This window comes from Thamnophis sirtalis, unplaced genomic scaffold (genome assembly GCF_051295495.1).
Source record: "Thamnophis sirtalis isolate CommonGarterSnake01/CBP01778 unplaced genomic scaffold, rThaSir2_p1.2 scaffold_5, whole genome shotgun sequence".
NCBI classification, from domain to species: Eukaryota; Metazoa; Chordata; class Lepidosauria; order Squamata; family Natricidae; genus Thamnophis; species Thamnophis sirtalis.
Genome location: NW_028261385.1, coordinates 116,270,835 through 116,297,146, shown reverse-complemented (window position 1 = coordinate 116,297,146; position 26,312 = coordinate 116,270,835). Strand labels below are relative to the sequence as shown.

Below are 26,312 nucleotides of genomic sequence, written 5' to 3'. Positions count from 1 at the left end.
TTGTGATGTTACAATATATATAGCATTCTTTTAATAAAATTTTGGCTTACTGCAAATTCCAGGCACTTCATAAGGTACTTGATAAATGTTGTTAGTGCATCATTGATATCAATAAATCTTTTACTGATTTAAAGCCATTTCAATTTGTAATAATGTAGCCATGCTTGCAATTCTCAACTATACACTGATACCAATAAAGCTCATGTACATTTCAATTTGTGCTCTTATATGCCTTACGTGTTGAAGTAGTCTGAGATGTGAAAGGGGTTATTTGGTATCAATTTTATTTCCCCTTAAATTATGAACAGATAGAATTTTCATAGGTTTAAAGGCAAGCAGGAGAAGATTCAGCTGGGATTGTATACAAGATTCAGGTATGTAATCAGAAATAAAACAGATTCATAAGTACTTCCAATTTTCCTAATACATACTCTCTGCTCTCTGCTCCACTATTCATCACAACTTTGGCCCCCACCGCACCTTTCCAGCCTCTTTCTGCTGGCTCTTCCACCTACCAATCATTATAGCATCTTCTCCGTAGCTTGGTTCCCTCCCATCTTTCTAGGATTGTCTCACTGATCTGCTCATTTCCTAATTTTTCCAATGTCCATTGCCCACTGGCCCACTGCCTTCGGAGCTTCTGAGAGTATGCATGCTCATCCATTAATCTTCTTGGAGTACTTTTGTGAACTTGAAAACTCTTCTGATCTCGGAATTTTTCTACCATATTTTCCAGGCATTTGCCTGCTAACCTGCGGATCTTACCATCCTCCTAGAACCATTTGCCTTAAAATCCATTGAGCGTGACATTGAGATTTAGAACTTTGGATGGGACTAATACAGTATCAGGCAAGGTGAATTTCACTGTTGCCACAAAACCTGAAAGACCCTCCAGATCATATTTTGAGGATGCTCAGGGAGATAATTACAGAGAAGAGAATTTTCTATTGTAATTACTGAAACTGTTCTAGCAGAAATAGACAACTGGATCCCAAGACACAACTTTATTTTTTTCACCATACTAGAACTTGAGAAGAATGAAATACCAGGATTATATGAAAATATTTTTTTAAAGATGCAGAAACAATTTAATTAGATAACTCCAAGCATTGCCATAATGATTATCTTATAGATGAGATAGTAGAACAGTCTTAGAAATGCCGTAGTGTCTCCTGTCAAAATGTGTTGATGATGTAGCTGAGATATTGCAGATTTCTTGCAAAATGAAACACAGGACAGCAAAGCAATGATAAAATGCAAGGCAATTTCAAATCTAGAAGTGAATTTCTCTATATGAATAGGAATGTAGGTCTTGGATCCAGCATTCATCTATATCATATGTGTTTTTATATTTGGAAGACCAACTTCTGAAATAGAGACTAATTATTCAGAAAGCATTCATTTCTATCTCAAATGATTACTGAAAGTTTTCCACCATTTTTAAGTATGTCTCCAGAAATCCTCTATACGAAAGTCAATTTTGGATAACTTTCCATTTCTGCACAGATAGATGCCACTCACTGCTGCTGCTACCATGGTGAGGAAGAGGCCTCTATTGATCACCTTTAACAACAATGAAAAATTTGAATTTTAGTAAACGATCTGAAAAAATATTGCAGGGGGAACAATTGCAATTATTTTGCCAACATTTTTAGTAAGACTTAAATTTGGCTATTTAAGGTTATTTTTCTGAACACACATCAATGCCAGTCCCAAAGAAATTTAGGTTTGAGTTCAACTAGCATTTCTTGCATCTTTAATTACCATTTTTATTTCTTTGTTATATTGCTTTCTGTTTTCATCTGTCTCACCATGAATCTGGCAAGATGTGGCACAAGGGAATCTGATGGTGCTGAGCAAATAACTATCCTACTTCATTAGTTCTCTCAGAACTGTTTGGTGAAGTTGGGCTCACATTCCAGGAAGGAAGGGAGTCCTGGAAGGAAGAGATTTCAGGGCAACCTTAGATACCCTGCTTATCCTGAACAGCCTCAGGACTCACAAATTCTAGCTAGGGGATTATATGAAGTGGTTGTCCTGGGTGTGTATCTGGTCATGCTCTCCATCCTGATAAACAAAGAGGGGATGAGTCGGGTACGACTTATAGGTCTACTGGGAAACTATTTGCATCTTTACAGTATATATAATTTGATGGTACTAGATATTCCAAATTTTCATTTTTATCCAATCTAAAGTGAAGATAGATATACTTCTCAACTTTTTTCTATGCATTTGCTACAACAATAAATGTTTGATGTAGCTCAGGAAAATGCATCTGAATTTAATTTACCTTATTCTGCCATTTCCATCTTTGCACAGCTTCATGGTATCGGATTCTGGAGAATGTTACCTGAAGGAGATTACAAAATCAATACCCGACCCTGGGGGTATCCCAGGAAAAAAAAGTGGATAATTAGGAGAAAAAAATACATGAAAAATCCTGCAGTATTAAGTGTTAGAGTCTCACCATAGTATACAGAGGAATGATGATAGAGGGCAGGAAGGCATGAAGCCAATTGTCTATATGCTTTCGGAAAATGAACCACCTTGAATTCACACGTTCCCGCATCTGAAATCAGAAAGAGATAGATTTGCATTTGGTGGCATTGCCTATAATTCAATGGCCAATCAAATATTCTTTAACTTACCTCTATATAATTATACATGGCTAAATCTGAAATTGCATGGTCATCAGGTACCCTCAGCTTCGAGAACATTGGAAGGCAAATGCCTAAGGAAAAAGCAGGGACAACACAGACCTTCTTCAGAGAGAAACTTTGATATGCCACAGAAGATGTAAATAGAAGTTGTAGCTAGTTGCCATTCCCCAATAAGCATTGGTTGTGTGCTTTTTCATGTTTTATTTATAGCTTTATGAGCATACAGTGTCTAAAGATACAATCTGTGAAGTGTTTATAGTAATATTCTACTGCAATCCTTGTCAATTCAGATTCTGCAAGAGATTGCAATAAAAAAATTATCATATTAAAAAAACTTTGCATGTCACATAATACCTGTGCTTGCAATGTTGGAAATTTTTATAGACCATGACTAAGTTGCTGGCCTGCCACTTTGCTGTTGCTGATTAATAATGTCTACTGTATAATTTTGTAACTGTTACTTTATATTTGAGCCTCCTCATGTCACTCACTAAGAGACATTTTTTCAAAGTTTTGTATAAAGTTGTCTATATTTTATACAAGACTTTTAATAGCTTCACTATTCAATATTGTCCATATTTTTTCATAGTCAGCCTTTTATTTTAAAAAATGGAGCGAGATTACCTTTACACAAATTAAATTTAATTAGCTTTAAAAGTTTAGTATTTTAATTTCAAAAGTTTAGTATGTGTGCCTTGTAAGTTTTTAAAATGTATGAAAGGAAAGATTTTAAGAATGATAACCTTGCAAATGGTTTTTTTCATGAAAGGGCTAATTTTTTTAGTTTAAATGAAGAAAAACTTTTTACATAAATCATTGGATCTGGGTACTTGAGAGACCGCCTTCTGCCGATTACCTCCCTCCGACCGATTAGATCGCACAGACTGGGCCTCCTCCGAATCCCATCCGCCAGTCAATGTCGACTGGCGACTACATGGAGGAGAGCCTTTTCTGTTGCAGCTCCGACCCTGTGGAACGACCTCCCCGTCGAGATACGCACCCTCACCACCGTCCAGGCCTTCCGCGCAGCCCTTAAGACCTGGCTCTCCCAACAGGCCTGGGGATAAGCCCTTAATTGCCCCACCCGAGTGTTGAATGTAGAATGCATGTTGTGTTTTTACTACCTATCTTGTTTATATATTGTTTATTTTGTATTGTACCCCCTCCCTAATGGTTGTAAGCCGCCCTGAGTCCCCTCAGGGAAAAGGGCGGCCTATAAATTTTAATAAAATACCAAAAAAAAAAATACCAAAAAATTGCTCATTAGCATCTTATACAGAAGAAATTTGTGATAAGACTTAGGTTTACTTGTATGTGTTTAAAAAAATCAAGAGGAGACCCTGGATGACTTATAAAAATTATCATGGTAAGTAGCCAATTTATGGTGTGCTTCATGTTACAATTCCTTCTTATCACTGCTGATGGAGGAAACAATTGTTTTCCCCACAGAATAATCCTTCAAACCTGTAGATTGTGATACTGGTAACTTAATATCGGTTAAGTTATCTCAGAAAGATGCTTTCCATTTCAGGAGTAAGTCCTTATCTCCTTCACACATACATGGAGCACCTATCTGACTTTACAATCTCACTAGCACAGGGAGGTTGGGAGAGTTGATTTTTTTTTATTTATTTTTTTTTTGCAGAAGGAGAAGACACACCCTAAATGGATGAGGGAATAGATGATAAAGATACTGAAGTCATTTCACATAAAGCCATTTTAATTTGCATTTGCTAGAATATTGTTTTTTCTATCTCATAGCCACTTACAGAGGTCATTCTGAAATTGGTCCATCAGCTCATCAAAGACTAGACAGTCTTCAAATCCCTGGGGGGGAAATGTAAGAAAAGTAAGAACCTAATTTTAAGTAGTAAATTCTAATTCCATGGGTATTGCATTGGGGAAAACATAGAAATGTATGACCTAGTTAGTAGGTGCCAAATTACTTTTACAGTTTTCAAATAATAAGTTTATCACACCTCAGGTAACACCTCAAACCTTTATGCTTTGTTCTTTCTGGCCCGTTAAAACAATTAAATGTTCAATTACAAATATTTAACTCAGAATTAAGAAAGCAGAAGTGATTAACTCAACTTTAATAAATCAGAAATGGAAGGTATTTGAGGAGACTGCTCAAAGGCTGACCTCAGAGGGGCCAGGGAGTTTGGCCTGTTAAGTATCACTATTGTTCACAATAATTTTTCTATTGCTAGATTTAAAGAGAGATCAGTACATAAGAACATCTCTGAAACTTGTTTTTACTGTTTTTGGTGAATTTGCTGTTTTGTTGTTCTTAATCATTCTGGGCACAGCTCAGACCTATTTAATTCTTTGTAATCTTTTGTCCCACCGCTATGATTGCTCTTGAAGCAGACATCCTTTGTCTTCTAGGCTTGCTAGCTTTCTTAGTCCTAGTTGTTCTTCACCAGGATTGCCACAAGAGTAATTCCCAGAATCATGCTTATGATATTTGTCTAACTGACTCCTTTCTGCTGTAATACCTATCTCCACAAGTTGGCAGAACTAGAATCTTTACTTGAGTCATCTTCCTGCTTCATTTACCTAGAAAGACCCATTTGCTGCATCAAAACCGGACTTTAAACCAGTTTAAAATTTTGTTCTATATCTGATGTAGTTTTTACAGCTAGTTTCCTTATTACTGGTCCTGAAGATAGATGTGAACTATGTCCTCTGTATTTCCCACTGTGGGAACTAGAGTCAAGCAACGTAGAAAATTTTCTAGGAAACTATTATTACTACAATGCCCATATATAGTTGTAGTTTTATCCACCCCACCTAATACGTATTAAGCTTCTGATCAGTTTCCCTATGATAGTTATCACTGCTTGTTAAAGAAATACCTGAGGTACTTTTATTTAATTTAAATTTGTATCTAAAAACAGATTGTATCCTGTATAAAATATACTACTTTAAATCTCTGCATTTCTCTTTTCTCTGGAACTGGTAATTATAGCCGAGGTGGCGCAGTGGTTAAATGCAGCACTGCAGGCTACTTCAGCTGACTGCAGTTCGGCTGTTCAAATCTCACCGGCTCAGGGTTGACTCAGCTTTCCATCCTTCTGAGATGGGTAAAATGAAGACCCGGATTGTTGTTGGGGGCAATATGCTGACTCTGTAAACCACTTAGAGAGGGCTGAAAGCCCTATGAAGCAGTATATGTCTAACTGCTATTGCTATTGCTATAACCATTCTTCCTCTATTTCTTTTCCACTTCATACTTGTAATCTTCCATTGAGGTCTAGATTTTGCATCTGCATCTCAAACATAGCCAGTCCTGAAAAGAAAAAACCCAAAATCTTGGCAGCAGAAGCTACACCAATACTCTACACTCACATCCTGAACTTCCTGCCATATCACTACTCTAGTGCTATCTTTCATTACTTTTTGGTGGCTCGTTCTTTTCCACTCTTCCCATGCTAGGAGTAACATACAATCATTTCCTTTGTATGCAGTAACCCTTGTTTTTCTAAGCCAAAGTCCCATGATACCTCGGTTCAAATTCCTCAAGATAGCCCCAAACTAAACCAAACAACACAACTAGGAATTGAATCCTTCTGATGATTCAGGAACAATAGTCACTATAAACAGCAGACAGGCACTGAGCAGCTAGAGGTTGATATAGAACTTATAGTCCCTCCTACTCCAAATCCATTGTGTTCTTTTCCCACATCTCCCTCTCTTTAATGAAGTCTTTGCCTTCCTGTTCTCATGCTCACTTTGTTAATGGATGTGGCATGTTTATATTCTCTACATTCCTGCTCCAAGTCTCTCCTGCCCTAAGAAAATCCTGACACCATCTCATAATCCCTTTGCCCTAATTACTTGGCAGCTTTCCCCTTATTCTCATCCCCTTTTTCCCTTGCTGTGTGAGCAAATGCAGAGGAAATGGGCACTACTTTTTTTAAAATTGGCCAGCTCCTTATCCACTCTTTCAGATCAGCAATGAGGATACTTCTGCAATTATCTGAAACTGCTGCAGAAGGTGGAAGCTGATAGCTGCAAAGAAGCGCTCTTTATTGAGAAACACAAAAAGACAAAAATTTCAGTTGCAAATATTCTTTGACTTACAGCATTCATGCCTTGGCCATAAAAGGGTACAACAGCATGTGCAGCATCTCCCATTAGCACGCATTGAGAGCCAATGTGATACGATGAACATTTCACAGAGACCATTGCCTGAGCTGGTAGCACAAAGTAATCTTGCATCAGTTCGTGCCTGAAATTTCAAAGTGCTGTATCACTGATTAAATGCTAAGTAAACATTAACATTTGATAACTGATTGGAATATGGATATTTTGAAAGTTGCAAGGAGAATGGGAAGTGGGGTTTTGGCATAACCATTTCTTAGATATCCAACAAGTAGCAATGTATACATAAGTTCAGAACTTCAAAGAAAAATTAAAGATCACAAATACATACATACATGCTTACATACATATTGTATATTTCCAATGAAAAAAATTATATTATAATTTATAATAAATAATAATAATAATATTATATTATTCAGATGTATGACTGAGCTCCTAAGGATTTTCTGTATTGTCTTAAACTATTCTTATTGTTTATCTGCATTACCATATAACATTGAAAAAACACCACTAATTAGTTATTAATTATTTAATTTATTAATTATTATCAAGTCCTAATATAAAGCAAAAATTCAACAAAATATACAAGTTAGAGTTGAAGGACAACTGGACTTGGTAGGTGGTTGTTTTGATCTTTACTTGCTTTTTAAATATTCAAACAGACTTTTGTTTTATTTTTCTGATTTAAAATTTTTATAAACCATCCTGGATTGCAGGACAATTTACAGAAAACCCAACTCAGAATCTTTTTTTTAGAGTGAAGACTAAAGTAATAAGTGGAAATTAATGCACAATGGTAAGCATTGCACAAAGAACAGTATCAATGGCTTTCATGTTTATCATAATCTCTCCAAGAGCTTGCTCTGTCATGTGCAGTAGCACTGATGCTTAGATGCTTTTATTCCTAGATTAGGACTTGTTTTGTTTTGTTTTGATTTGATTTATAGTAGACAGATTGAAACTTACTCTCCTATTAGAGGAATTGAGTCTGGAAAATAAGTTTTGAAGAAATTCAGCACTTGCTCTCCTGTGGCAAGCTTTTCAAAATCATCAAAGGGCATGAAGAGTGTACAGGTGAATGATTTATCCTATGGATTAAAATGGTTAAATTACATGAAAACTTGAAAAGAATTTTGATTCAATCCAATCCTAAAACTAAGTTCCTTGCAAAATAAAGAACACACACACACACACACACACACACACAGGCACACACATTCAGTTTTGTCACTTATTTGAATACACACACACATACATATATACATATATTCAGGAGTGGGTTCCGGCCACCATTACTACCGTTTTGGTTGTAAAATTTTTTGCTTTAATGGCAGATTGGCAATGAGCTGAAGGTAATCTCTTAGGGACATAGGAAAATGATGCTGCCTGGGCATGTTAGCACTATGATTAAATGCAAGTGGAGAGATACCCACAAATTTTTATGTGTCATCTTGGTGAACCTGCAGATCATTAAATGGATGAGATGTTAATCATATTTCAAGGATTTAGAGTCTATTGGTTTAGAAATGGAACAGGCATTCAAAAATGAAATATTTATTTATTGACCGAGTGCCTATTGATGCTCCCTCCCAAGGATGGTCCAGCTATTCCATCTCTCAGCCTGGGGGGTGAAATTATACGTCCCTCAGAGAGGGCTCGCAATTTGGGAGTCCTCCTGGATCCACAGCTGACTCTAGAACATCATCTGTCGGCTGTGACCAGGGGGACCTTTGCCCAGGTTCGCCTGGTGCACCAATTGCGACCCTATCTGGACCGGGAGGCCCTTCGGATAGTCACTCACGCCCTCGTCACCTCAAGACTGGATTACTGTAACGCGCTCTACATGGGGCTGCCCTTGAAGAGTGTTCGAAGACTTTAGCTAGTCCAGAATGCAGCCGCGCGAGCGATTGTGGGTGCACCTCGGTACACCCACGTTACACCTATCCTCCACGAGCTGCACTGGCTTCCCATTGGTCTCCAGACACGCTTCAAGGTGCTAGTCATTACTTTTAAAGCCCTACATGGTATCGGACCTGGTTACCTGAGAGACCACCTTCTGCCAGTCACCTCCGAAAGATCCCACAGACTAGGCCTCCTCTGGATTCCATCTGCCGGCCAATGTCGGCTGGCGACTCCCCGGGGGAGGGCCTTCTCTGTGGCTGCTCCGGCCCTCTGGAACGATCTCCCCATGGAGATCCAGACCCTTACTACCCTTCCGGCCTTCCGCAAAGCAACTAAGACCTGGCTGTTCCGGCAGGCCTGGGGCTGTTGAATTATCCAGCCCCATCCAATGTTATGACTGTTGCTGAATTTTTAATTTTTTTTTATTTTTGTACCCCCTTTCCTTTCTTATTGTTAGCCGCCCTGAGTCTCTCGGGAGTAGGGCGGCATACAAGCCAAATAAACCTAACCTAACTTAACCTGCTTGCCCATTTTTGAACAGCAACCATCAGCAAACAAGTGCCTATGGTGTAAAAGAAAATGACATTTTAAAATACCAGCTCCAAAACCGTCTGTTAGAAACTAAGAGTGTACAAAATATTGATACCATCTGAGCCACAGGCAGAGATAAAGGATGGACTAGGTCAATGTAATCTATCAAGTCTGTGAAGAAAAACAAGTTGAGCAATGACATAATCCCTAATCCAATCAGTTGAAACTAAAGCCAGAAAAGATAAGGGTCAACAAAGAGAAATCTGATCTTTTCTAACCTCTGAACCACACATCTTCTACTCTGAATTACCAAAGGGTGACTTATGTTTGTTTTATTGATTTTTCAGGCAGCTCTCTAGTGATATACTGTATAATATAGCAGGAGAACATCTAAAGTCAGGAAAGAAAATAAATCTTTAGAACAGCTTCATTACTAAATCACGCCTCTCCAACCTGGATGGAATAGCAAAAGCTCTTTTTCAATAGCAAAGTTGGTTTTGGCTGTTATTTTTTCTTTTTTAAAAAAGGCTATTTTTTGGAAGGAAGAATGGGACACAATAGGTAGTAATGGCTAATATTTAACTCTATCTGTTACACTCTTCCTTCACTACAAAAAAGGACCATTCAAACCTTGTTCTTTTCTAGAATATGCTGTACTGCAACATAGAGAAAATAGAAACTTCTGAACTCTTGTATAATAATCAAGCTTTTAAAATAACAATTCTGATGATTGAAGTTAATTTCATATCTTAGTACAGCATGCAGGTGATGCTTCTTTTCCTCCACTTTGTGACTCCTCCGAAAGTCACCCTTCAGGCTGTAATGAACTATGCTGGCAATGCTTTCATATAAGAGTAAATTATGAATGAGTAAATCCACTCAGGCAGTTCAGTAGTTGGAGGAGTCAGAAATTACCTGCCAATAGCAATAAGAGAGGATATAAGAATGGGAATGAACTACATGAACCATGAATGGAGTGTAGAAATGGAATTTGTATCAGTAAAAATTTAGACATGCAATTCCAGGCATGTAGTCCATAATAATGTATGCTTCCAGGAAGTCAACATTGACTGAAACTGATTGCCAGACCAAATCCAAATTCCAGAATGTCAAAGATGAAAGATGCATTTAGGGTTTCTTACCAGGTTTGGCAGTGCAATCATCATGAATGTGTTCCTAGGCCAAATGTGAAGATAGTTTGGCTCCATTGCAAACTAAAAGACCCAAAAAAGTAATGGAAAGATATCTGTCAATGCCAAAGTGTCTCATGAACTGGGAACAGGAGAAACAAGTTCACGGTTAATTTTAACTACCTACATCTCCATTTTTGGGAGGAATTTTCAGTTCCAGGTATCCATGTGGAATATATACTTGGCTGTAATCAAACCGTGTTTGTCTCATAAACTGCTTCCTAACTGTGGAAAAGGCTCCATCACAGCCCACAATTAAGTCACAGGTGACTTCTTTAGTCATTTGGTCTGATCTTTAAGAAAACACAAAAAGTTAGCACCATTAGTATGCGTGCTCAGGTATTAATAAATATTGTGGTATATTGTGTGATGATTGAACATGACTTCTGTTTGCTTAAATGTCCCTTGTAACACTAAGTTTAAAAAATGTACTTTTTCTCCTATTTGACTCCTTCAGATTTGAGGGAAAGGAAGTAAGTGAAGCTATTTCTGAAATAAGAATGTTGACATCCAAAAGTAACTCTAAAAAAAATCAAAAATCCTGCCTTTTAAAATTTATATTTTAATGTAACAAATGATACTCTACCTGTCATTAGATTTTATTGTCAATAAAATCAGGTTTTAAAAATCAGGTATAAATTTCTGAGTCCTATATTCCAATTCCTATATTATTCATAATGGTTTGTGTGTGAGATGATCTTTTCAAATTCCCATTCAAATATGTTTCCATACATTTCATCTTGTATTTTTATTACAAGAAGAGACTAAATAAATGCATAAAATTGGTGCTTTACATTAGGGTTTATTTATTGAAAAAACTCGTAATCTCCTGAAAATATAAATCATTGCTCAAGTAAATAATAATAATCCTGAATTCAGCAGAAGCCCCTCCATCCAAGAGGTTATATTGCCAGGAGTTGATGAAGTGCAGCCTTCTGGTTGTTGATTAAACATTTTGTTATGTTTGTTAATTTAGGTTAAATTGTTAATTTTTGCTAACTTGGGGGTAGGGAACCTAACAATTTTTCAATTCACACAAATACAGGTCCCACAACAGTTGGAAAGAGTCAGTGTGGCCTATTGTTTGGGTACTGGTTAATGATTAGAGTGTGCTGGGAAAATCGGAGCCATTTGATTACCCTGAAAAGGTCAGTAGCCCTGAGTCTACATTGCAGTGAAGCAGTTTGTGCTCAAAGTATAACTTAACATTGGGATACTTCTCAGCAGCTGTAAATAGAGGAAAAAGAAACAACATGAAATCTAAACATATATATATGTATTTAGTCAGCTACCAATTGTGCAAGTTCTCCCACTTAAAAAGATGAGAGAGGCCTGTAATTGACAGGTAGATCTCAACTATGAGAGACAAAATGAGAAAACAAATCCAGACAATCACATTGTCTGATTTGGAAAGAATTTTTTTGCAAATTATGGTGGAAAATAAGTATTTGGTCACCTACAAACAAGATTTCTGGCTCTCACAGACCTGTAACTTCTTCTTTAAGAGGCTCCTCTGTCCTCCACTCATTACCTGTATTAATGGCACCTGTTTGAACTTGTTAGCAGTATAAAAGACACCTGTCCACAACCTCAAACAGTCACACTCCAAACTCCACTATGGTGAAGACCAAAGAGCTGTCGAAGGACACCAGAAACAAAATTGTAGACCTGCACCAGGCTGGGAAGACTGAATATGCAATAGGCAAGCAGCTTGGTGTGAAGAAATCAACTGTGGGAGCAATAATTAGAAAATGGAAGACATACAAGACCACTGATAATCTCCCTCGATCTGGGACTCTATGCAGGATCTTACCCCGTGAGGTCAAAATGATCACAAGAACGGTGAGCAAAAATCCCAGAACCACATGGGGGGACCTAGTGAATGACCTGCAGAGAGCTGGGACCAACATAACAAAGGCTACCATCAGTAACACACTATGCCGCCAGGGACGGCACGTCTGCAGTGCCAGACGTGTCCCCCTGCTTAAGCCAGTACATATCCGGGCCCATCTGAAATTTGTTAGAGAGCATTTGGATGATCCAGAAGAGGATTGGGAGCATGTCATATGGTCAGATGAAACCAAAGTAGAACTGTTTGGTAGAAACACAACTCGTCGTGTTTGGAGGAGAGAGAATGCTGAGTTGCATCCAAAGAACACCATACCTACTGTGAAGCACAGGGGTGGCAACATCATGCTTTGGGGCTGTTTCTCTAAAAAAGGGACCAGGATGACTGATCCGTGTACAGGAAAGAATGAATGGGGCCATGTATTGTGAGATTTTGAGTGCAAACCTCCTTCCATTAGCAAGGGCATTGAAGATGAAACATGGCTGGGTCTTTCAGCGTGACAATGATCCCAAACACACCGCCCAGGCAATGAAGGAATGGCTTCGTAAGAAGCACTTCAAGGTTCTGGAGTGGCCTAGCCAGTCTCCATATCCCAACCCCATAGAAAACCTTTGGACGGAGTTGAAAGTCCGTGTTGCCCAGCGACAGCCCCAAAATATCCCTGCTCTGTGTGCCAACCTTGCGAAGACTTACAGAAAACACTTGACCTCTGTCATTGCCAACAAAGGATATATAACAAAGTATTGAGATGAACTTTTGATATTGACCAAATACTTATTTTCCATCATAATTTGCAAAAAAAATTCTTTCCAAATCAGACAATGTGATTGTCTGGATTTGTTTTCTCATTTTGTCTCTCATAGTTGAGGTCTACTTATGATGTCAATTACAGGCCTCTCTCATCTTTTTAAGTGGGAGAACTTGCACAATTGGTGACTGACTAAATACTTTTTTGCCCTACTGTATGTATATGTGTGTATATATATATACATATATATATGTATATATATATATATATATATATATATTCATTCTTCACAAGAATAGTTCACAAGAATAGTTCTGTAATAGTTTTATAGAATGTAGCACATTTTCTAATCACTTTTTCTCACCCAGTCCATTCACTAAGATCCCTGTAGTTAGATATGGATAATTTGCAGAGGTGGGTTGCTCCTGGTTTTACTACCTGTTCCCTTAGTGCGCGCTTTGCTAGCCATTTAAAGCAAAATGACTGGATAAACTCTCTGTCTTGTAGTTACTGAGATGTTTAGCTTGCCTGATCTTGTGGAGGTATACCTTGAAGGAATATTTAAAACTAAGAACCTGGCAGCCGGTTGACAGACAGCAGAGAGCTAATGGGTTTTAAGAGTTGGTGTCTTCAGAGACTTTATTGAGGTGTTGATTTTGAGTCCCTCTCTCTTTCTACACAGCATGCATTTACTGCTTATAGTCTTTGCTCATGCAAAAGATGAAGATACTCATTTTACAGTAAATAGCCATTCATCCTTCTTATATTTTGATTCTATCTGTGTAATGATGATTCTACCTCAAACACCACATAATTTTAAATATGATAAATTGGGAAAGGATCAAAACAGATTAAGCCACACTTACCAGTTAATAACTCCTTATTCAAATTTGCTCTATCTATAGAGAGAATATACTGTTTAAAAACAAACAAAAACAAAATAAGGCAGAGAACATTTTATATGTTTAACTATATGAATATAGCCTTGTACAATACACTTTTCCCAATATTTTAGCAATATAAATCTTGGATTCTTTTCATGAGCAGAGGCCATGGTTACTAAAAGTCCATCCCAAAAAAGTATCTCTGGATGTGCTGGAGGACCCCATATTTTCAAAAACTCTGAGAACAGTGCTGATAGGAATATGATTTCCAGAGTCAATCTTGTTTGTAAAATAGGAAGGGTAAGGAAAGTCACAACACAGACCATAGCAAGTGAGGCTATGAAGACATAAAGGAAGCCAAAAATTAGAAGAAGCATCTCCAAATACCATACATAGAAGGCAATAGAAGAGTATTTTTACCAAGAGAACCATATGCATATGGCTGAAACTTCAGGCAGGTTTAGACACCAGCTGGTGAGACATTATAGCAATAGCAATAGCAGTTAGACTTATATACTGCTTCATAGGGCTTTCAGCCCTCTCTAAGCAGTTTACAGAGTCAGCATATTGCCCCCAACAACAATCCGGGTCCTTATTTTACCCACCTCGGAAGGATGGAAGGCTGAGTCAACCCTGAGCCGGTGAGATTTGAACAGCCGAACTGCAGTCAGCTGAAGTAGCCTGCAGTGCTGCATTTAACCACTGCGCCACCTTGGCTCTATTATCACCCTTACATCAGAAGGAACTGCTTTAGATACTTGGGAGGAATATTGAATATTCACAGGTAAATCTGGAAATGATGAACTCACCAGACCAGAATGGCAAGCATACCTAGTGGTGGCGCAGTGGTTGGAATGCAGTACTGGAGGGCTAACTCACTACTCACTATAGGAGTTCAGTTGTGAGAGGCTCAAGGTTGACTCAGCCTTCCATCCTTCTGAGGCTGGTAAAATGAGAAGCAGATTGTTGGGGAAAATATGCTGACTCTGTAAACTGCTTAGAAAGGGCTGTAAAGCACTGTGAAGTGGTATATAAGTTAAGCGCTATTGCTAGTCAGTGGTGGTATCACTGCTGAAACAATTGGAAAAGAGAATGTGAGAAGCATGAACAAAAAAACCCCTGAAATCATCAAAGCAGAAATGAAGCATACTACATTTGATGCCTTAGGACAGGGATGTCAAACTCGTCATGGTGGTGTCACATGAGGTATCGCGACTTTTCCCCTTTTTGCTAAATTGGGCGTGGGCATATCCGGCCTGCGGGCTGAGAGTTTGACAGCCCTGCCTTAGGATTTTAGATGGACTTGAACTGGTCATTTTAAATCAGATGATTACATTATACTCTTCAGGATACAAGATCATATGAAGGATCAGAATGCAATGATGCTCCAAAAAGGCAGTGCTATTTATCAGGGGTCTCCAACCCCCGGGCCATGGCCCTTTACCAGGGCTTGGGCCTTTTGGCTATGGAAGTGGCAGGTATGCGCATGTGTGTGTGCATCAGAGGTGGTATTCAGCCGGTTCGCCCTGGTTTGGACGAACTGGAAGGGGAAACCTCACCTGATTCGTCGAACCAGTAGTGACCTCTGGCTGGTCCTGCCCCTGCCCCAGTTTCCTGGTCACCATTTGCTCATCCCACCCACCAGCTCTCTGCTCGCCGGCCCCACCTGCCCGCTTGACGCTTGCTCACTCACTTAATGCTCTCTCTCCCAACACTTGCTCACCTGCTCACTTGCCCCGCCCACCTGCTTGATGCTCACTTGCCCCACCCACTCAATGATTGCCTTAAACATAAAATGGATCTACTGGAAAAGGAAGAACTGGCACAAAAAATTAGAGGCACTAAACAGAATTATTTTGAAAATGCAAATAAACCAGGCAGATGGTTGGCATATAAACTGAAAAAAGAGAGAGAAGCAAAGAAAATATTCCAATTAAGAGATGAGCAAGGACAAATTCAGTATGGAAATGCTGAGAAAAAGAAAATTATACAAGACTACTATGCTAAGCTGTATGAACAAGAGAAAGTGGAAGAGGGAGGAGTCAAAAAGTATTTAAGGACACTAATCTTCCCCAGATATCAGATGAAACTAGAACAATGTTGGAAAGTAAAATAACAATGATGGAGCTAACGGAAGCACTTAAAAAACAAAATAATGGAAAGGCCCCAGGTCCAGATGGATTACCAGTGGAATTCTACAAAACATTTGAAGAAACCTTGTCTCTCCCACTCTTAGAAGTTATGAATGAAGTGATATCTGAGAGCAGAATGCCTAAATCATTGTCAGAAGCATACATTGCATTGCTACCTAAAGAGAAGACTGATTTAACCCAAACCAAGAACTATAGACCAATCTCGTTATTAAATTCAGATTATAAGCTATTTGCATCTATATTAGCAGAAAGACTCAAAAAGTACTTAAATAGCTTCATCCACTCTGATCAAAATGTTTTTGTTTTTTTACCAAAGAGACAAATTAAAGACAACATGAGAATGATTTTGAATACTTTGGAATACTACGAGGCCCATCCCGAAAAACAAATGGCCTTGATGTTTCTTGATGCACAGAAGGCTTTTGACAATGTGAATTGGCAATTTATGTTTTTACAATTGGAACAGATTAATTTTGGTAAGAAATTTATTCAAACCATACAAATGGTATATCATAAACAAACAGCAAAGATAATGGTAAATAGAGAATTGATAGACTCTATTGAAATAAAGAGAGGTATGAGACAAGGTTGCCCACTATCACCGTTACTTTTTGTCTTAACATTAGAAGTTTTAAATAGAACGATTAGAGAAGAAGAAGAAATAAAAGGAATGAAAATTAAAAAAGAAGAATACAAGCTACAAGCGTTTGCAGATTATTTGGTTTTTATTCTTGAAGATCCACTAGAGACAGCACCTAAATTGTTAGAAAGAATAAAGGAGTACGGAAAAGTAGCAGGTTTGAAAATAAATAAAGACAAAACAAAGATTTTGACAAAGAACATACCATTAAGACAAAAGGAAGAGTTGGTGGAAGCTTTGCAGATTCAAATCACAAGCAAGGTTAAATATTTGGGGATATACTTATCAGCTAGATGCAGCACTCTCAAGGAGGACAATTATACTAGACTAAGCAACAAATTGCGACTGACTTGATGAAATGGGAAAACCTACAACTATCAATGATAGGAAGAATTTCTACAATTAAAATGAACATTTTACCCAGAATCTTATACCTGTTCCAGACAATCCCAATCAGATTGGCCAAGGACTTTTTTGAAGATCTAAATAAAATAGTTTTGAAGTTTATTTGGCAAGGGAAAAAAGCAAGTATAAAACTCAAATTGTTACAAGATGCTAGAACAAGAGGAGGATTGGGTTTACCTGACTGGGAGTTATATTATCAAGCAACAAACCTGATGTGGATTAACAAGTGGGTAACACTAAAAAACTCTAGATTATTGAATGTAGAGGGTCATGATTTACTGTTGGGATGGCATGCTTTTTTATGGTATAAGGGAATTAAAGCACATGGTTATTTTAGAAGACATTATATAAGGGAGGCTTTGCTATTAAGTTAGGAAAATGTTAAAAGATTACACTCCTTAAAAACTCCAGTCTGGATATCAACTATTGAAGCATTTTCAAATTCAATAATATATAAAAAGGAACAAACAGTTAGATATGTTGAAATACTGAATGCAGAGGGTGAACTCAAATCTATCCAAGAGTTGAAACAAGAAGGAATAGAAATGAATTGGTATTCCTATGTACAGATACAATCTAGATATAATGAAGATAGAAAATCAAAAGGTCTTTACAACAAAATGATTGAGTTACATAAAATTTTAACAGGTACTGATGAAAAAGTAATTTAAAAACTATATGGATATTTATTAGAGGTTAAATTATAAGAGGAATAAGTTAAAGAAACCATGATAGCTTGGGAAAAAAACAAGGGATTGATTTAGAGAAATGGCAGAAATTGTGGCCTCAAAATTATAAAATGACAATGTCAACTGCATATAGAGAAAATTTGTATAAGATGTTTTACAGGTGGCATCTACCCCCAACGAGAATTGCAAGAATGTCCAAGAATAAATCGGAAAAGTGCTGGAAATGTCATCAGACACCGGGCTCATATTACCACATGTGGTGGACTTGTATTGAAGCCAAAAGATACTGGACTAAAATTCACATGTGGTTGGAGAAAATGATACACAAACACATAGACCTTAAACCAGAGATTTTTTTACTGGGAATCTTACCAGAAATGTATAACAAAGACTTAAAATATTTGATTATAAATGTTTTAACAACAGCTAGAATTGTATTTGCAAAAACCTGGAAAAATGAAACAATACCAAAACAGGAAGAAGTTATTCGAAAGATAATGGAGTGTGCTGAAATGAGCAAACTGACAACTGAAATTAGAGAACAAGAAGACGAGCAATTTTATAGGATATGGGATTTGTTTTATAAGTGGCTGGCAAAAGCAAAAAAAAAAAAGTTAAAGGCTTTAGCTTTAACATATTTTGACTGGTTTAAAATACCTGGCTCTTTCTTCCATAAAAAATGGTATATCTTTTCCCTGAGCAAGTGTGAATTCTCCTTCCCTTCATGGGGATACCTCTAGACACAATCTGAAATTAAATTAAAAGAAAGAAAGAGAGAGGGGGGAGGGGGGAGAGAGAAAGAAAGAAAGAAATTGTTTTAATGCAACATACAATTTTTGAATTTTCAAAAACCTTATTACATTTGAGGGCGGGGCGGGCGAACATGACCAGACAAAGAAAGTTTAAATCACAGTCTTTGTTTGGTTTGGAAGCAAATTACTTTAGTTTTAACCTCAGTAGATTGCTTTTTAGAATTTTGAAATGTTATGGCAGCCCTTTAATAAAAAGCAAACATTGATCCTTATCAGAGGCTGTATCATCCTCTCAAGCCCAGGCGTGCCCACTTGCCTAAGAAGGTTTGCAACCTGGCTATCACAGAGAAGAAGGGATCAGCCAATTTTCCAACGCATCTGAAGGCAGGGCAAGAAATGATCAGTAAAGAGAGATCCAGTCTAGAATTAAGGAGAAATTTTCTGACAGTGAGAACGAATAACTTGCCTTCAGAAGTTGTGGATGCTCCATTGCAGGAGGTTTTAAAGAATAGACTGGCCAGTAATTTACAGGGGAAACTCGAAAAATTAGAATATCATGCAAAAGTTCATTTATTTCAGTGATGCAACTTAAAAGGTGAAACTAATATATGAGATAAGACTCATTGCATGCAAAGCAAGATAGTTCAAGCCGTGATTTGTCATAATTGTGATGATTATAGCATACAGCTCATGAAAACCCCAAATCCACCATCTCAGAAAATTAGAATATTACATGCAATCAATAAAACAAGGATTGTACATAGAACATATGTACTCAATGCTTGGTTTTGCCCCCTTTTGCAGCAATTACTGCCTCAATGCGGCGTGGCATGGAAGCTATCAGCCTGTGCCACTGCTGAGGTGTTATGGAAGACCAGGATGCTTCAATAGCGGCCTTCAGCTCTTCTGCATTGTTCGGTCTCATGTCTCTCATCTTTCTCTTGGCAATGCCCCATAGATTCTCTATGGGGTTCAGGTCAGACGAGTTTATTGGCCAATCAAGCACAGTAATCCCACAGTCATTGAACCAGCTTTTGATGCTTTTGGCAGTGTGGGAGCTGGAAAATGAAGTCAGCATCCCTATAAAGCTCATCTGTGGAAGGAAGCATGAAGTGCTCCAAAATCTCCTGGTAGACGGCTGTGTTGACCCTGGTCTTAATGAAGCACAGTGGTCCAAAGTCCTGTTGCTCAGTGGTCCCAAGTCCTCTTTTCTGATGAGAGCAACTTTTGCCAAAAGCACCAAAAACTGGTTCAATGACCGTGGGATTACTGTGCTTGATTGGCCTCTCCATTCTTCCTCCATACTCTGGGTCCTTGGTTTCCAAATGAGATGCAAAAGTTGCTTTTGAAATTTTTCAAGTTTCACGTGTATATTTCACCTGCTTGAGCAGGGAGTTGGACTAAAAGACTTCCAAGGTCTCTTCCTATTTTACATTCTACATGTTCTATCTGTAGTGACTTGCCACATATCTTCCTCTTCTTATTATTATTGATAATCCATCCAGAGTCATTGGTCATAAGATGAGCAGCAAATACATTTCATAATTACTTAATTAATAATCAATCTATCTAAAGATTAACAATTCAAGACTTCCCGCAAAATGCTCACTTGCCATATTCTACCCCTATTAATTCTGTTGTGTATTATATTTATTTATTTATTTATTTGTTTATTAGACTTATATACCGCTTCATAGGGCTTTCAGCCCTCTCTAAGCGGTTTACAATTCTTTTTAGCAAATTGAGTCAGCAACTTGCCCCCACAGTCCGGGTCCTCATTTCACCCACCTCGGAAGGATGGAAGGCTGAGTCGACCTTGAGCCGGTGAGATTTGAACCGCTGAACTGCAGATCACAGTCAGCTAAAGTGGCCTGCAGTACTGCACCCTAACCACTGCGCCACCTCGGCTCATATATATATATATTTGTAGTTTTCTCATGCCTGATAATTAAATCATCCGAAAGGGAGATGGAATCCCACTTAAATTCATCTGTTTTCATAGGCAAAAAATAATACTTTCTTTTATTTAATAAATAAACAAATAATCTACCACAGAGAATGTTAGCTTTTTCTTTTTAAGGTCACCTGATCTTCCATTCCAACTGCCTTGAGAGCTTCCCGTCCCCTGTGAGATAAGGCCAAATTAATGCTCCTGCCACGAGTTACACTTGAACTACGGATATCTGAAAAGAAACGAAGCAGATGTTTATTATGTGCCTTGAGTTATTATAATTGCTAGTGTGAAAAATATTCATAATTCCTTATTACTCGCCTTCCAAATATTGATATGCCAGGGAAGAACTATACAATTTTTCTTGTTAAGGATAACAGAAGAATACAAGTGGCAGTTTATTTATAATGTATTTATTTATAAAATTTATTGGCCGTCCATTTAATCTCAGAATAAGTACCTCATGATGGATATCCTCTTTGCGTGTGTGTGTGTGGGGGGGGGGGTAATCAGTCTGTATATGACTGAAAACATGTATAATGAAATCAACCTCATAGTTCCAAAGGTGCTTTTCAGAGGTGAGCGTGCACCAAATTCTTGCCTCCAGGGCAGATACACAAATCCTCTAACTATTCTAAATTGAGGGCTGAATTGGGCACATATCAGAGGTGGGTTCCTACCAGTTCGCACCTATTCGATAGAACCGGTTCGTCAAATCTACCGAACCGGTTAGAAGAGATTCCACCAGTGGACTCAGAAAGCCGGCCACACCTACAGAAGAGGTTCCAAAAATTTTTGAAACCCACCACTGGTCCTTGGATATGATTATTCTACACTATCATGCTCATATTTATAAAACTCAGTGCCTCTGTGAAAGGTAAGGATGACTAATGCGTTTGTGGTGCAATCAGAACATTGCGTGTGTTGAAGTTGTTTTAATGCAAACCAAAGGTGCCTTTTAAAAAACAAGTTTACATCATATTCTTATGCATGCCAGTGCTGTGTGTGAGGTAATTTAAGGTGGTTCTGACAAGTGTCGTCGGCATCTTCATATCTGGTCACATGGGCGGCAAGCCACTCCCACAAAGGAGGCCACACCCACAGAGTAGGTTCGAACAATTTTTGAAACCCACCACTGGCACATATGATAACACTCTGAAAACTGATCTCAGAAATATTATATTGTTTGAATTGCTTGGAAGGCTTGGAGAACTAAAAGGAAAAAATTCCCACTTTTTGAAAAGAAAAACTTGACAATGGCTGATGGCATTTAGGCTCTTGTAGACCCTGATTTTAGCAAGACAACTGGCTGTATTTTTTGGAGTATAAGACGCACCTTTTTTTCTCTAAAAAGAGGCTGAAAATCTGGGTGTGTCTTATATAACAAATACAGCATTTTTTGCCTCCTGAAGCCCCGCCCCTTCACCAAAATGACCGTGCATACCCTTATTGAGGCTTCCAGAGATCTCCTAGAGGCTGAGGAGGGCAGAAATGAGCAAAAAAAATTGGGCCGTTTTTGCCCCCCAGCCCCCAGCAGCACTTTATAAGCCTCCATAAGGCTATGCATGCAATTTTTTTTGACAAAAAACGGCCCGTTTTCACACAAAAAAATTGGCTGTTTTTTGCTCATTTTTGGGAGGGTCATCCCCCCAGGAGCACTCTGCAAGCCCCCCAATCTATTCATGCCTTTTTTGGGGGGGAAAATGGGCCTGTTTTCACAAAAAGCGGACCGTTTTGGGGAGGTTTGCAGAGTGCAAAAACTTTTTTTTCCTTTCAGAAAGCTGTTTAGTTAGAGGGATTGATGAGAATTACATTGGTCAAGTGCTGTGCCAGCAGAAACAAAGTTTTAGGTGCTACAGGTTGTCAGCTATTTCCTTCTCCAGCACATGGATAAATACACCTGGAAACATCTACCTACCTACCTACTCTCTCTGTTTCTCCCCCTCCCTACTGTATTTCTCGCGCTCTCTCTCCCTCTATCTACCTACGGTATATACCTACTTACCTACTCTCTCTCTCCCCCCCTACCTATCTACTGTATTTCTCTCTATCTCTCTCTATCCCTCTACCTACCAACCTACCTACTCACACACTCCCTACCTACCTACTGTATTTCTGTTTCTCTAATTCTCTCTATCCCTCTACCTCCCTACCTATCTACACACTCACTCTCCCTCCCTCCCTACTGCATTTCTGTCTCTCTATTTCTCTCTTTCTCTCTCTATCCCTTTATCTACCTACTTACCTACCTACCTACCTACCTACTCTCTCCCTACCTACCTACTGTATTTCTCTCTCTTTCTCTTTCTCTCCCTCTCTATCCCTCTATCTACCTACCTACTTTTTTTAAAAAATTGCCTCTTCAAAACCTGGGTGCATCTTATACTCTGGTGTGTCTTATACTCTGAAAAATACGGGTATATGATTTTATCTTCTCATGTGACTTTATTAACATATCATGCATACACTTTGGCTTTGGACAACACCATTTCCTTAGTCTTGGAATCACTGATGCTGTATTTCTGCACAGTGTAATATTTGTCACTCTACTTCTACGTCCTGAGTACTGTATTCACAGGCAACATGATTGAACATACAGATTTTTCTTTTGCTTTTAAAATCACACTTGGGGTAAAATAAAGATTCTACTTTTTTTTTTACTGATTGTGAAATTTTGATCAATAAATTTCGGTATAAATTCATGATGTGAAATTTAGAAGCAGGTCCTATTGCTCTAACTTGCAAATATAAGGACAACAGAGATGCTGTATTTGATCTGAAAAATATAAACAATCACTTTATTATAAATAATGCTAATTATCAAAATCTCCTGGTGATTTAATACTATAAAATCTCCACTTCTGAAAGAATGAGAAATTTCAAAAACAGCATTTCAGTAAGATTTGCAGGCATCTATATAAGTAGGATTATCATCTAAAATGTTCATATATTATCAAGTAACAGATCATACCTGATCTTGCTTCATACATTTCTACTTGGAATCCCCTTCTTGCAAAGAAAGAAGCATTTAGAGAACCCACCTGCAACAGAAGCATTGCAGTTTTTCTGAGTCAAAAACAAAAATATGCTGAAAAGGATTTGAGAGAATGCAATATGGTTTTAAAATGCATACTGCATCTGAAGCCTTTTCTGTAGGGGAGAATGAAGTCAACCAAATCCCCCAAAATGATATATTCGTGTGAACCAGGCTCGACAAGGTGTTGACAAAATGTAAATGTTGAGAGACTTTGCTCTGCTAGAAATGTGAAGATTTTGAATATGTCGCTTCATTGTTTCTGTCTATATAAAGAAGTTTCTTTTATAAAAAGAGTAATGAAAAGCAGAGAATAGAGAAACTATTTAATCATTGTTTCTTATAACAGTCAAAAGCAAGTTTTGTCTTGTTATAATATTTTCATGTTTATGTCATGTTTTATTTTACATTTATTTATTTATCACACAATCACTCTCAATTCTGTATTTAAGGCATATTTGTGTCTAGAATTGCTTTCTTTTTTAATTTTTTCAAAACCACAAATTTTACCAACTTTTAACAGGTATATTGTTATGCACAGAAACTTTCCAATTAGAAGAAATTGGCTCTACTAACTTGCTGCCATTCACATCATAGTATCACAGTTAGAAACTTTTAAGGAAAAGACAAATGTCTTTTACAGATCATATTCCAATTTCCATATTGCTTTATCCTTATTTTTTTAGACACAGGAGAGGCTTTATATCTTTTAACAATAAAACAGGCATCTGTTATTGTATCACTTGTCCTTAATAATAAATTTCTCAGAAAGTTTCAAGAAGCTAAGTCCTACACAGAATCAAATTAAATTTACTCCCAATTCATTTTTATACAAAGTAACATTACCCCCCCCCTTACACACACACACACACACACACACACACTTTCTCACTCTCTCTTTCTCTCTCGCACACACAAATTCATGCCATCCCATACTCAGCAGACATGGAACATCTTGTGGTAGCTTTCTGATTTCTGCAGACTGGTGCCAATTAAAAATTTAAACGGTGCTCCAAAATACCAACAGAACTTCAGTAGCTACAATTTACAGGGGAGAACTGCTGAAAACAAACAGATCCAGCATTCCTACAAATGCATTTCAAAAGCCATTGAGAAACCATATGATAATGTGAAAACGAATTATGATATGAAAACAACCCTTTATCATCACAGAATGTGCAACTATTTTCAGCTTAAACAGATTTTTAAAGGTTGAAACATTTTCTGTCAAATAGACAAACCTTGTTAGGTTTCCTGCTTCATTCAAATACAAAAAATAGCCACTATTCAACACCTAGCAATGTATGATTAAAATTTGATTGGCAATTCTGCTCAGTGACCATAATTTTGTTATATATTTATAATATTTTAAAAGATCTTACCAATCCTCCCCCAATTATAGTTACTTTTTTTCTCTGGGTATTAGAAGAATCCATGGTTTGAGTGTCTCTCCTTCGACTAGTCAGAGGAGTCTGTACCCTCTTCTTGCATTCAGCAAAAAATATTTGCGAGGGAGGAGAAAGAGGAGGGTTCGTTCAGTCCTATGACCAACCAGATTTTGTAGAAGCAGATGCCATGTTGACATCAGGTCTTCTTGGGTTGTTCATTCTCTAATATAACTTTCAACAGTAGAATAACAAGATTAAAGATCATCCTCTCCCCACTGCCTCCAAGACAAAATATTTGAATCTGAACTTGGGTATTTGTTATCTATACAGGTAATCCTCAACTTACAACCACAATTGAACTCAAAAGTTCTGTTGTTAAGCAAGACAGTAACTTTTGCTCCATTCTACAACCTTTTTTTGCCATAGTTGTTATGTGAATCACTACAATTATTAAGTTAGTAGCAGTTATTAAGTAGCTTCCCCATTGACTTTGCTTGTCAGGAGATCACAAGAGTTAATCACATGACCCTGAGACACTGCAACCGTCATAAATACATGCCAGCTGCCAAGCATCCAAATTTCGATCATGGAACCATGGGGATGCTGCAATGGTACTGTGAAAAACGGTCATAAATCACTTTTTCCATTGCCATTGTCACTTCATAGTTACTATAAACAAATAGTTTTAAGTTGAGGACTACCTGTAGAAAGGATGAGATAATTCCTAGGTGTACTTATCATGTTTTCCCAAAAATAAGACAGGGTCTTATTTTCTTTTGATCCTCCAAATAAGAGGTTGGCCTTATTTTTCGGGGAGGTTTTATTATTTTTCAGGTGCAGGAAGCAGCAAGCCCACCAGCCCCACCCTCTCCATCCCACCACCTGCTTGCCTGCAGCCACAATGACCCAAGTTCTCCCTGCATCCTGGCTTGGGACTGCCCTGCTTGCTGGCTGCGGAACAGCTGACTGTGTTAAGGCAGCCACATCCCTTCACTAACGCTTTCCAGCTCCATTCTCCGCTCCACGTGCAGGACAAGAAAAGTAGACTGTGTGCCTATGGTAAAAAAAATATATCAGAAAATACCTTCCAAGTTCTCGCAAAAAAAAAAAGAAAAAAAATCTCAAGAAGTTGGAAGTAGTCCCACAAACTACTTTTCTTGCCCTGCACGTGGCAGTGGAGAATGGAGCAGGAAAGCAGGTTAGTGGAGGGATGTGGCTGCCTTGGGGGGGGGGGGGGGGCAGTAGGGATCTCTCTCTTACACACTCACACACCATCCTTTCCTTGGGGACTCTGGACAGAAGCAGAGAAGGCTTCGGATAGAGAAGTGTTTCTCAACCTTGGCAACTTGAAGTCTGTGGACTTCAACTCCCAGAATTCCCCAGCCAGCATAGCTTCAAGTTGCCGAGGTTGAGAAACATTGGG

General features: G+C 38.1%; 1 protein-coding gene across 1 annotated transcript; it reads right to left on the bottom strand.

The window, feature by feature from the left end:
- Positions 1–1,078: 1,078 nt before the first annotated feature.
- Positions 1,079–24,980, bottom strand: LOC106553053 (kynurenine 3-monooxygenase). The gene is made up of 15 exons (XM_087716702.1): positions 24,884–24,980; positions 23,439–23,508; positions 20,602–20,699; positions 18,422–18,511; positions 13,860–13,908; positions 11,536–11,623; positions 10,524–10,689; positions 10,349–10,420; positions 7,740–7,861; positions 6,750–6,897; positions 4,430–4,487; positions 2,649–2,731; positions 2,468–2,569; positions 2,291–2,350; positions 1,079–1,563 (listed from the first exon to the last, which is right to left on the bottom strand). The coding sequence occupies exons 1-15, from the start codon at positions 24,935–24,937 to the stop codon at positions 1,441–1,443; spliced, it is 1,383 nt and encodes a 460-aa protein (XP_087572828.1). The 5' UTR covers positions 24,938–24,980; the 3' UTR covers positions 1,079–1,440.
- Positions 24,981–26,312: the final 1,332 nt, after the last annotated feature.

Bases quoted from the DNA above. Each gene is read 5' to 3' on its own strand.
- LOC106553053 (XM_087716702.1), bottom strand. From the start codon at position 24,937: ATGGATTCTTCTAATACCCAGAGAAAAAAAGTAACTATAATTGGGGGA. The intron at 10,690-11,535 runs GTAATCAAATGG...GTTTTCTTAAAG, and splicing joins GGGCTACTGACCTTTTCAGG to ATCAGACCAAATGACTAAAG. The intron at 2,732-4,429 runs GTAAGTGGCTAT...CTTTTTCCTTAG, and splicing joins CCAATTTCAGAATGACCTCT to GCATTTGCCTTCCAATGTTC.